The sequence below is a fragment of the Crinia signifera genome, chromosome 3, assembly GCF_055691185.1.
Source record: "Crinia signifera chromosome 3, ASM5569118v1, whole genome shotgun sequence".
Taxonomy (NCBI): domain Eukaryota; kingdom Metazoa; phylum Chordata; class Amphibia; order Anura; family Myobatrachidae; genus Crinia; species Crinia signifera.
Window position 1 is genome coordinate 195,317,584 of NC_139219.1, and position 13,609 is coordinate 195,331,192.

General features: G+C 38.0%; 1 protein-coding gene across 8 annotated transcripts in view; it reads right to left on the minus strand.

The window, feature by feature from the left end:
• Positions 1–1,616: 1,616 nt before the first annotated feature.
• SENP6 (SUMO specific peptidase 6) overlaps positions 1,617–13,609 on the minus strand; it is an 80,691-nt gene continuing 68,698 nt past the window's right edge. For all 8 annotated transcript variants that reach the window (XM_083177181.1, XM_083177180.1, XM_083177175.1 and 5 more), the window contains 4 exons: positions 12,313–12,401; positions 5,769–5,837; positions 5,516–5,666; positions 1,617–4,183 (listed from right to left, as the gene is read on the minus strand). In XM_083177181.1, coding sequence (XP_083033307.1) covers positions 3,971–4,183; positions 5,516–5,666; positions 5,769–5,837; positions 12,313–12,401 — 522 coding nt within the window. In that variant the 3' untranslated portion in view covers positions 1,617–3,970. The remainder of the gene's footprint in view (positions 4,184–5,515; positions 5,667–5,768; positions 5,838–12,312; positions 12,402–13,609) is intronic.

Sequence of the window (13,609 nt, forward strand, 5' to 3'; positions counted from 1 at the left end):
ATGATCCAGCCACTAAATAAATCGTAGTAAGAATAAAAAAAAGTCTATACTTTCATTCGTACTAAGTACACAACCATTCTAGGAGTAGAGAAGAGTGACCATTTAAAAATATTTAAAATGCAAATGTACTGTGGGGAATTTTCAGGACGTGGAAAGTAAAGAATTTGACCAAAGCAAAAATTTAGCTTGTAATCATCATTTATCTAGCACAATCATTGCAGTTAAACACCATACACTCTAGTCGATGAGCTCAGTGAAATATATAGTTAATGATATCGTCAGAGCTTCCATCAAACGATACAATGAATACATGTTGAACGAAAGTTATTCATTTTGTTCAGTGACATCATCAGGTCCCGCTGCTAGCATGCATCATTGACAATTTACTGTAGTCAACAATGTGATGCAGCACAGATAATGGATGGTGGTGTTGTCAACGATGAGAGTAGACACCCATCATTGAAGATATTGAGTGTACGGGTGGGGATCAGTTGGTCACCAGCAAGTTGTTAGACCGTCATTAGGTCAACATGCATTTAGGTCGACAAGGGTTAGGTCGAAACGGTCATAAGGTCAACATGGGTAAGGTCGGCAGTGAAAGTCGACTTTTTTGAATTATTATTATTTGTACCCTTATGTAGACAAAGTCAACATAAACACTAAAAGGTACCACTCACTAAGATCTGCACACTATTTTATTCTCCCACCACGCCCTAGTGGATGGTAGGGAATGAAATAACGCCTGTCAGAACACCGAAACATATCACCGCTTCCCCTTGCATGGCTCGCTACATTATTTTATTCTCCCACCACACCCCACCTCAAAAAACAGTAAAACAAACCCATGTCTACCTAATGACCCATGTCGACCAAATGACCCATGTCGACCAAATGACCCATGTCGACTTTACGCTTGTTGACCTACTTGGTGGTGACCCAATGACCGTATCCCGAGTGTACACACTAGAGGAGATGGACGCTATATTGTTAATGATATGATTATCGTTCAAAAGGTTAACAATGAATCGTCTATTGTGTGCGGGGCTTTAAAAAGTTAGAAGTAGACAGTTGATTTGGGCAACATACCATCCTACAGTACCAAGATCCAGCGTGCCACAATAGTATGATAGAGAAAATATGGCCTTTAAACATTCATTTCTAATTACATTGAAATTTTAAAGTGTAACCCTAAAAAAAAAAAAATATATTCTCGACAAACTGTTCACTTTTACACATTTTAACGTTTCACTTGCACAACTACCAGGCAACTGCATGTATTTACACTGGTTTATTACCACAAGCAATAACTATCATACCGCTGATGTAAAATAGGTAGAAATAAAATACCGCAGGTAAAGCATTTTAGTTCTTTGCCAATTCATTTGAATGACAGAGAAAATGCTAATCTATTCAATTTTTCAATCTATGGTGTCTCTAATGACTTTTTTTAGCATATTGTAGAGCCTGGATACTCCTCAACATGCCGTAAAGCTTTCTAGACCACTTACAAAAAAAACATATTAAATGCAGTTTTCATATTCTCATGATTGTAATTTGGACAATTAAAATAACCAATAAATATACAATATGAATGAAGAATTTGCTTCGTACATAAACATGTTTTAATATTCATTTTATTTCAAAAATAATAAATATGTTATTTAGAGAAATAGCCTATTACATAACTAATAACAAAACAAAAACTATTTCAACCTATTCAGCTTGAAAGACTGTGCACCCCAACATTCTGTATAGATTTACTAAACGTGTTTGTACGGCCAAAGACTATATGGAGATATGTACTAATAATGGCCAATATCAGTGCTCATCAGGAATAGCTCCAGCATATAAAGACATTTTAAACATAAGATGGGATGTACATAATGTGTTACCTACACCATGTTAATAAAGATACTAAACCTTAAAAAAAAGTTTTTTTCCAACACAGGAATTTTGTTTGGAGCAAATAGGTGCAACTTTTACTTATAGTAACTATTGCACTAAATTCTATGGAGTTAATAGTTTGCCAACAGCAGAAGACCCTAAAGTGGCTTGATCGAACACTAATCTAGTATCAAATGACACAAAAAATAGACAAGGAAGGAACATAAACCTGGTGTGGTTTATAAGGAGTATTGCACAGTGTGGATAAATGATGCACTTTGAAATATATGTACACAATACTTTATATAATTATCATATATTACCAATCCAAACTAGAATACAAAAGGAGAAAATTGCTTAATTTCCAGCACTTATGGCATTTCCTTCTTGTATGACAACAGGACTGTGCTATTCTACGGCTTGTAAGATGACACAGTATATATAAGGCACTGAGGGATGTTCTGTTATGCATCATGGGCAGATACAAAATACAGAGGCTTTATACAGTAAACACTTGTTTATGTTTTAGTTGGATTCCAGCAAACATTGTAATAATATATCTTTTCCTCTTGTCTTCTAATGACTATTTCAGCGAAGCTAAGTCGGATAGTATATAATTGGAACCTGTAATATTATTAAATGTCTACTTTATATTAGTCTAAGAAGTTCTTCTGATTTTTAATGTCTACAAGTTTGCCATGCCAAACCCCTCAGTGCAGAAAAAAAAGCCCCCCACGCTGTCGCAATATGTAAATGTATAAGGAAATAAGCATGTCTACAGTATAGATGGTAGACAATGTCTAGGATGACAGTGACTAAGACATGGTCAACATGCGGTGTTCATGGTTTTGGTGTCTACGTTGACATGGACACCGTATAAGTGTACCGATGCGCTCACTATGCTTTGGCATGGTGCCTCGGCACACTAAACGTAAAAAAAATTGCATTGTCCATGTCGACATTACGCTTGTGTCAACATTCTGTCAATGTCAGCCTAGGGTATGTCAACCATTCTTAGGTGCCAACCTAGACATTGTTGAACCAAGGACTGCATACCATTAGCACTGCAGGAAGAGCATGACTAAAAGGTTAGAACTGTTTTTCCACAATTTGAAGACATTGAGAAATAAACAGGGTCATATTTATAAATCTATTCTGCTGCCTTTCTGAGAACATATATAATATTAATCTCATTAGAACACTTTGGTCCTAGCTGTAAAGTTCAGATGACTTCATGAATAAGGTGCATCTACCAATACAATCCCTCTATTGTTCGTTTGTGGTAAAACATTACAACAATGCATTCAAAAGTGTACCCAGTCATGTGTACACAGTAGAGGCAAATATTGTGTGGGCTAAACGAAGACTCAAGAGACATTACTGACCTATTTTGCTATTGTAAGTCGATTTCTGCTAAAAAACAAAAGCAAAATATGCACATCCTTTAATCATCTTACGGACCTGTGTGACTAATTCCCTTTATAAGTGTAGAATAATTTAATGTAGATTTATTTTCTTACGTTAAAAATAAAGTAAAAATCAAAGCAAACAAAAAAAAAACCGAACAGAACAATTGAGTACTGTTGCATGTGAGAAAAACGAAAATCAAATCTCAAATGATTTGAATAATGAGAAAATAAAAATCTGAATGTCAAATACTACATGCTCTGGCTGAACAGAAAAGTACATGTCAAACATACTGTAAAAGGGAACTTCGTACTAAATAAGAATACACATTAATCTGAGCCTATAAATATATTCTTTTTATTTGAAGTGTACTTTGAATTTGTCTATGTACTTTTAAGAGAATGACAAACACTTCTAAAGAACAGAAAGAAAGGGAAGAAAAAGACTTATAAATACTGAAAAGAAATTGCCGCATTACTGTATGTACAAATATTATTTCCCAGCTCCACATACTCCATATCTGTTTGGGGACCGGTCCCTCTCCTGACTTATACACTAGCATTCATATTCACAAATAGAGTGGCTGATCCATTTATTGTTGAAACGTATAAGTAGAGCAAATTTGAAGTCTTCTGCTTTGCCTGTGTGATGAGCGAGAAGCATGCCACAGATACATTGTTCAGAAAGTTTCAAAGTCGCTGACAAACGACTGTGTGCTCTCCTGTGGAGGTGGCAGTGTTGTATTAAGTTCCATGTTCCCTAACTTGTCTTTGTTTTGCAGTTCCTGCAGCGTAAGGATAAGATTCCGGATTTCCTCACGCTTAGTCTTCATTCTTTGTTGTGGAAACCAATCAGTCAGATTCATGGGCAAATCAAAACTCTGAATAGGGTTCTAGAAATGTAAAAAAAGAAATAGATTGATGATATCTGGCTGGTATTTATGCCAAATACAGGTTTCAATAGTATATATATATATATAATATATATATAGAGGTAGGTATGGTCCTGTAATCAACAAGGCCACCGGCACCAGGAATGAGGAAGTCCAAAACAGGAATACTTTAGTGCATATTTAATGCAATGCAAACATCTTCAAGCTCATATGAATCAAAGCATAGTAACACCCATAGGCATCAGAGATACATAATCAAAATCTCACGTCTCCTCGACGGCCGTTTCGGCGCATAGGCACCTTTTTCAAGAGGGGTTGACCATATATATATATGGACCCAACCTGTGAGAGTCTAGTGAAGGTCAGGGGGACGGTTAAGTTTAAATACCGAGTTTGAGCATTAGAGGCATATGGTATGGAATATTAAAAGTATCACCATGTAAATTTGCAACCTTTAGCACATCCAGTTAAGAGGATTATTCAAAATAACACCCTTTTAATAGGCGTACACCATTTAGATTTTAGCACATGATGATGATTAGAGGCTAGATAGCATGAGGTATGTGCACTTGCTAATTACAAATACACAGCAAAGGGGGCATACGCAAACGTATGCCACCTCTTAATTCCCTGACACGGACAGGGTCTAACATTATTATTGTTTCACATAAGGAGTATTGAAGCTTTTAGGTATGGTATTGATATATGTATTTTTAACATTGTTTTTTATCTTGTATAGAAGTGTATTTGTCTATTTTGATGTTTTGTACAGCCGCGTCCCCATGGCAACAGGATGCTGTCCCGACTGAGCGAACCACGGCCCCAGGCTCTCAGCTCGTCACTTCCGGCTGACGCACTTCCTGACAACGAAGGTAGCGTTGCCGGGAGACGAGGCGAGAAGCGGAAGCTGGAGGGGACACAAAGAGGGAGGAGCTGCTGTTTGTTTGCCGCGTCTTGTGAGTATATATGTGTGCACTGTTTGCATTTTAAACACGTGTGTGTGTGGCTTGAGAAAGGGGTGTGAGCCCCAAAACATCGCTAATAAACCACAGAGTTTCCACGATATTTCAAGTCTCAGAGTGCCACTCCTTCTCTCCGTATGTATATGCTGCTGGGTTCTGACCAAGTATTGCTACAAGAGAAGGCACCAGAGCAAGGTAACAAAGAAAACATTGGTTTAACCCAGTGAGTGACGGTTTCTTGGGAATATATATATATATATATATACATATATACATACATATATACATACACATACATACATACATACATACACACACACCAAAAAAATAATGTTAAACAGCAGTACAGAACTTGAGTCAATAACCTAACCTCAAAAAAGCTCTCCACATACTGCAGGATGAACACGCCGCAGTCGCTGAAGTTGTTTTGCTGAGGCACTCTGGGATTGGAACCCTTCATAAACTCTTTGGAAAATTTTCTTTTACTTCCTTTTTTAGCTTCCCATTCAACCTCCAGGTATCTGAATAACAAATTAAAATACATAGTATGTACACTGAAAATGAGGTTGACACATGACCAAAGTATTAAGGTGTGTTAATGAAAACAAACACATTAGGCTTACTCTCGTAATGTTTTCACCACAGCGGAACGAGAAGGACCTCTTAGAGAATCCATCAGCAGAATACAGGGCCTGGAAACAGAAAATAAGGAATACTAATGAAACATTTTAGAGCATAAAACAATATAAAAACCCAGATGATCTAACTTAAGAGTCACAAATTAAAACAATGTTAAAAGAAGCATTACTTAACAGCGTACCAGTCTCTTAAACCCTGTAATACACTGGATTTGCATTATAAACTGAATTATGCATTGAATAACTGGGAAACCAAAATATATAGGGGCACCATCACATATACAGTACACTCACTTACATGCTGGAGAACCCACAACACACCGGTCCTATATAGGCAAAAATGTCACACTAGTATAGCTTTCTTTTAAAATTTACTGAAGCGAATGACATGATATGTATCTATCAATCTATCTATGGGCGCTAGCCTATTAGTAGCAGTACTTTACCGCTGCTAGTAAGTTAGATGAGGCTTCCATTTTAGCTCTGATGCTTGCAATTATTGGGTATTATGCTTTGGGTGCCTGAGGCACGCAAGCTGAGTGCAGCCACCGGACAGCCGAAGGCACACAAGATTTGGGAGTTACTTCAGATCATGTGTCCATTTTCGGCCAATAAAAACAGACGCTAACTGGATCCAGAGATAATGACAGATATATATATATATATATATATATATATATATATATATATATATTTTAAGGTAACTATACACCGATATAATATTCATCTCCCAATACAAAACTTCTCTGCATATGTGCTAGTAAAAGTTCTTGCATATATGTTATATCCTTTTATGTAAACCTTGATGTTCACAGCTCTCTGTGTCAATTTATACATATGTTTATTAACTCTTTTGAGTGCCAATGTTGCTGTGAGAGATCCTTAAAACATTTATTTAAATGCCACAATCGCTTACCAGTGACTGTTCTTTTTTCAGTGCAATATTTAACTAAACTTCAATGAATTGGTGTTTGTATTTATTTATACTAATATAACTGTCGCTATGAGCGATGCTGGCATTTTGAGTGAATATTTTGTTGATCTCTTACAGCATTGTCACTCAAAGGGTTAAATATACCATATATTGAATATGAAAAATGCTATATTATATGTTTTCCCCATAGCAGACAAAACTCTAAATACGTAGTGGTTTTTATCAACAAGCTTTCCTGCCTCATAATTAGAAGCAAACACCTGATAATACCAGGTTTTTAAATAATAGGCCAGCTATCATTCTAGAGGGAATTGTGCTCTCTCTAAGGAAAGCTTTGTTGTGGAAGAGAACTGCCAAAGGGGAGAGTGAAAAAAACAAAACCACTTGCCAGGGAAAAAAACGTGTCGCAATGCTAAGCACTTAAACAGGAACCTATACTCAAACAGCTAGGCTAAATGGGTTTCATCCCAATACATCAGTAAATGTAAATAGGAGTCCATGTCAGCATGGGGTAATTTTAGACTACAGTATGTATGGCTACAAATGGTGTGGTCATTATTCGTAGAACACAAATAATGTATACTTATACACAAAGCAGCACTTCACATTTCATCACATTCTGCCCAGTACTAAAACATGAGTGCTAAAAAGTGACCTTCTAAATAAAAAAAGGGGTACTTGTTTAGTTTCACGGAGGCAGCACGGCCGCCGTGAACTTTTGGGTACGGCGCTCACCAAACTATCTAAAATAAACTAAATTAACTCTATGCCAACGTAGATAGTTCATACCCCTACTATCCATGTTGGCATAGAGTAGATTTTAGATAACGTGGCGAGCACTGCGAGCCACTGAGCCCAAAGCATGGGCGAGCGAAGAGAGCCCCGCAAGGGTACTCAGACACATGGCCGCTGCCGCCGTGAAACTAAACAAGTACCAAAAAAGGTGCAGATAAAAATGAAAGAAGAAATACACGAAATATTGATAAGCGATAAATACAAAAACAAAAGCGGTAATCCTGGCCACAAGTTCACTCTGCCTCGACCACAGGCAACCCTGCACTGGAGGTAAATGTAAATACTGAGAGACACAGCTTCCCCTCCCCTATCCGGAGCACACCAAACAGGTACTAGAGATGTTGGGGTGGGACACCAGATGTGCTGCAACTGCTTGTCTCTAATAAGGTTGGTCCACCCCTAAAGTAAAAAACAAAACCCAGAGGCTGAAGAAAAAAATGGAATAAGGTACCTATATGAAATAAGTACTCTGTGGCCAATTTTAACAACCTTGTAACATTTAGCACGGATGGTGTAATGGTTAGCATTACTGCTTCACATCACTGAGGTCATGGGTTTGATTCCCACCATGGCTCTAACTGTGCGGAGTTTGTATATTCCCCACGTACTTGCGTGAGTTTCCTCCGGGTACTGCGGTTTCCTCCCACAATCCAAAAATATACTGATTAATTGGTAAACCAGGTTAATTGGATCCCAACAAAATTAACCCAGGAATGTCTGTGTGTGCGTGTACATGTGGTAGGGAATATAGATTGTAAGCTCAACTGGGGCAGGGACTGATGTGACTGTTCAAATAATCTCTGTAAAGTGCTGCGGAATATGTGTGCGCTATATAAGAAACTGGTAATAAATAAATAATAATTATGGACATACAGTATTTTGACACACATAAAATCTGCTCATGCATACAAGGGTTAGAATACACAATAGAAATAATAGCTTGAAGCTGTTTTAACTCCAAAAAAGTCTCATCCTTTAACTTTGCACAAAGGAGGCTATTTTATGAAGAGCTCTATGAACTGGAAAATAAATAGATGTCTGAGCATAAAACAAGGCCACTGTTACACTGCGAAGACTCCATGGATTATATGCGCTTCTCAAACCTCTGATGTATACTACTATTTTATCATACTACCAACTCTCACGGTAGCTCACCAAGTACTCTAATGATTATATACAATATTTGGATTCCTGTGTTTCTAATGTACAAGCCAAAATATCTTTGTAACTATAGTTTTGTCACATAGCACCGAGTTCATTACTCCAAATATGATTTAATCTTCTATACTTCTCTTCTTTGCACTTTATGGATTAAGCCTGTTCATATACAGCATTACGCAATAGTGACACCTGCAGACTCTACAGAGCATGTACAATCACTATCCGACACGGTACTGTATGTGTACAGTATGTAATACAGGGAAAGTCCGGACTCTATGCTAAGATATAGAAGTAACTACTAAGTTCTCTTATGAGTGGTATCTTCTTTCTATACCGAAACACAAAAAGATCATCATATTTATCATCTTTTATATGTTCGAAGCCACAAGGTATATTCGGCACAATACAATAGGTAAACAAATACAGTAAACCTCAAAATGCCCTGTACACATGGTTCACTTTGGCCTATTTTTCTATTCGATTTTGCTTCTCTAAAGAAAGGAAATGTAACACATTCGATTCTGGTGTGTGGCCCCGCAGCATCAAAATCATATAGAAAAATAGACAGTGCAGGCAAGACTGTATAGTACAGATCTGTACTATATAGTCCAAATCGAATGTATTTGCCTTGCTGTGCTTTGGAGTTAATTTATGTGCTGTATGTATTTATCTGCAGGACTATTCCATATAAAACACACCCTTCCAGTAGTTTATTACTGTATTGTTGCAATTTTCTTTTAAACAAGCAACCTTTTAGATTTTTACTAATTATTCTTAAAAAAAAAAAAAGTTCCCGGCAGTCAGCAGCAACTTTTAAGCCACATATTAGAGTAGACCTGCCATTGTCAAACTGCGTGTCCTGACCCAGAAGTGGGACGCGTCTCCTTGTTGCTAACCTGATAACTTCTCTGATATCTCAGCCAGTGATCCAAGGACTCTGAAATTTTAGATGAATCGTCTGTTACTTCAGGCTCCTTGCATCACTGGCTTAGAGATCTGAGGAGTCATTAGGCAGGCTTCCTATCATGCACTGCCTCCCTGCCAAACCCTTCACAGCAGGTATAAGTGTAAGCATGGCGCAAGGAAGCAAAATCACAACAATGGATATGCATTAGCCGTTTATTTTAACTGTATACTTGTAGAATACTTAAATAAACAAATAATTAGTATAGTTATTTATTACTAGTTAATTATATAGCGCACACATATTCTGCAGCGCTTTACAGAGAATATTTCACCATTCACATCAGTCCCTGCCCCAGTGGAGTTTACCATCTATATTCACTACCATAAGTACATGCATTTTTGTTGGTTGACAATTAACCTACCAGTATATTTTTGTTTTTCCACTTTCCATCACAACAGACAAGATGCAATGCTGTACCAGTCCAGCAGCCATGTGCAATGTCGCCTAAACTTAGAGACTTTTTATTTTATTTAAAAGGGGAAGTCATTTACAATGTAAAACCCTTTAAAAAAACCTCAGTTTGGATGGAGTACCATCATTCTATTCATTCAAAATGTAGATGTACAAACATCTACATTTAACAAGACATTTCAATATGCAAAATTGTAGGTGCCGATCTTCAATTGGTCAGAAAATCTGCAAAATCCAGCAGGATTCCAATCATTTTGGGGTCAGATTCAGCTAATTTCCAACATGATGGATTTAGCTAATGCTCTGATCCAAGCATCAGGAAACAGGCAAATTGGACTGATGCACTCCTGATACAGTATATGGGCCCCTTAAGTCAATTAAAAACTAGGAGAGGAATAATGTTATGCTTTAGCGATACTGCTACTTTATAATGCACAGTTAGACAAAACCATTATCCTGTAATTATTAGGCAGCAGGGGAAAAAGAAAAATACAAACGTAATAATACAGACAGGAGGAATGAAAAAAAAAAAACACCGCACCGGTGAAATTATATTTGGTGCATCATACTTCAACCTTTCTCTGCTTTACATATTAATGTTCTCTCCCCTCAGCATTCTTTTTACTCACTTTGAAATCACTTTTATTTATGTGTTCTAACTCCTCCGGTTGATTAATGTGCCCACAGGAAGCAATGCTGGTACATACCAGTGTATGAAGCATTCCAAGCAATGCTCAGCGCTCACAATAGAGCAACATAAAACGCACAAGTTAAATTAAGGCAGTTAGTCTTCATGTTGAATATATTATTTATGAGCAATGCTGAGAGCAACACATCACTACATTTGTTATCACATAACAAATGCAATGCAAAAGAGAATTAGCTGGATTATCGGGGATGCATATGTACAATATGTTTATAAAATGGTTTATTGACAAAGTAAATTAAATGCATACAAAGCCACAGGGGACTGGAGATATATTTGATTTATAGGTATGGGGATATGAGAAATGTGCATTCCCTTATTTATCCTCACCACTGTACTGCAGGTTACAATTCTGCTGTACAGTACAATACAGCCTGGAATGGTTTTCAATTTTACTTAATGATAATTATTACTTGCTTTTTATTATGAAAAACAACACTGCAGTCTGGATCACAAATTGCATTAATAAAGTATTTTTATTGTGAATTTGTGAGCATTAAAACTACATTGTCAACCCTATTATTAGTCATCAGATATGAAAAAATGCAGCTTGCTTTTGCCCAATGGTCCATACGGATTTGCTCCAGATTATTAAAGTACGTTGGATGATGCTAATGGACTTGGACTTTGTAGCAAAGCTACCTTTTGTAACTCAACCATGCTTGTTTGTGTTGCTTTGGCTTTGTGTTTGGAATCATTGACCTGGTGAAACTGCACATTGTCTTGGGGGTACCTGCCTGTATTTTATACCATCCCTCTGTCTTTTACGAAGTCTAGCTCCAGCCCTCAGGATTCACTGTGAGGAGAGTGTGTGTTCAGGAATGAACCATATTACGTTTGCACCACACGTATCATTTTGAATTGGGGTGAAATAGCTAAAATGGTCTCATCTGATCACAAAACCACGTTTAGATGGGTCACACTGATGTTTAATTGCAAAATGTCCAGAAATGCTTTGTTGTTGTTGTTTTCTTCAGTAAAGTCTTTCTCTACACACCCTTCCTAAGTAACAGAACTCTACAGTGTCTTCCAAGTGAAGCTGGCCTTGCTATGGCTTCCCTCAAATGTCTCTTTGCTTGAATGCTGAGTTTTGGGGGACGGCAATGACTAGGAAATTGCCTTGGTGGTATGACGCAGCTTCCACTATCTAACAATTGATCCAGCAGTTGCCATTAGGATACCAAAACTCCTGGATGTTATGGTGTTGCCTTTTCTTTTCTTGGGAATGTCGACAACATTTGCTTTCATTTTATAAGGGGCCGATTTATCACCATGTGATAACGGATTAGATTGTTAATTTGTATCAGATAAGGCAGCAAAAGAGTACATTCCTCATAGACACTGCTATAGTTAAAATGATTATCAGCTAAAGTGGTACAACATCTATGAATATTTTCCCCATGTTCAATGCTTTCCTCTTAAGAGCCTTATACCTTGTGCTTCACAATACTGCAATCCTCATTCTGTCTGCAGCTTCAAATCAAATGTTTTCTAAGAATTTCCACTCATGCTACATTTATTCTAATTCTGGTTGTGCAGTGTGCAAAACACTTACTGCTTGCAGAGGGAGGGTTTGAGATGCCACTTTCCTGCCTCCGAGGTGAAATTATCATCAGCAAGGCCACCATCATCACTGCTTTCATCCTACAAAAAGGAATTCATAAATGCACTCAGTGTAAATGCAGTACCATTGGAGTAGCAAACCTTCTTACTTAATCTGGAAAATGAAAACTGTGCTCTCGAATACTAAAAGTCCATCAACCAATGTGAAGTTTGGTGCTCTCCATGCTTCAGGAATTCTTTGGCCTACACACCCCCAGAAGTTGTTTTTAAAATATAAACAAACAAACAAAAAAAAAAAACTACAAAACTTGTATCGCACGGAGGATAGATTTAGGCGGACATATTAGAAATGCCTTGTACATTACATTGTGGTTTTTATTCTTGTGCTAAATTAATTTTCTCTAAATCCATTGGGAGGGCCACTGCACTAAAGGGATATATATACACATCATCCTCTAGAACTTTTCATTTTAAGGGGGGTATTCAATGTCAGGGTCACGGCAGTCGAGCTTGCTCGACCGCCGTGACCCTGTCCCGTTCTCGGTCAGCTCGACCGAGAACACGCAAGCGGGATTCAATGTCCCGCCTGCCGGGGAGCGAAAAGGGGGCGTGGCCGCGAGTTGCGGCCGGGAAGAGGCGAGCTGCAGCCGGCAGCTCGTCACTTCCCGGCTGTTCTCGGCAGAACGAGCCCGACAGCTAGTGATGTCGGGCTCGTTCTGCCGAGATACCCTGCTCAATGCTGTCGGGGAAGACAGCATTGAATAGGGCCCGGCGGGCATCTCCCCGATGGGAGGTGCTCGCTGGAGATTGAATATCCCCCTAAAAATCACTTTAAAAAACATCATGCTTCACTTTGTTCTAAACTATCATCCTGCATGGAAATACATAGTTATTTTCTAATTTTCTCATCAAACCTCACATAAAAGAACAGATAGAAAAAAAAATCACCACCCTCACGTTTAACTTTTAGGACTGCAGCATAATTGGTGGCCACCCAATTGTATTCCAATGAATTCAGAGGAAAAAAGTTTTACAGTGTAGAAATTCAATTATCTGTCCACTTTTAAGGACGGCGGACAGCTGCAGCGTCATATCTCGCTGCCCAGTAAGTGCTCACTGATCGGGCTAAAGGAGCATTGACATTATAAAGAATATGTTTTCCCAGTAAGTGAAAGGATCCCTCATCTCCTAAGGACTGGTGCACATGTGCTCCAATAGGGCTGTACCAGTACTGGACCCAGAGGTGTAAAGATCAATACCAACATTTATGACAGTTTAGCTGGTAATGG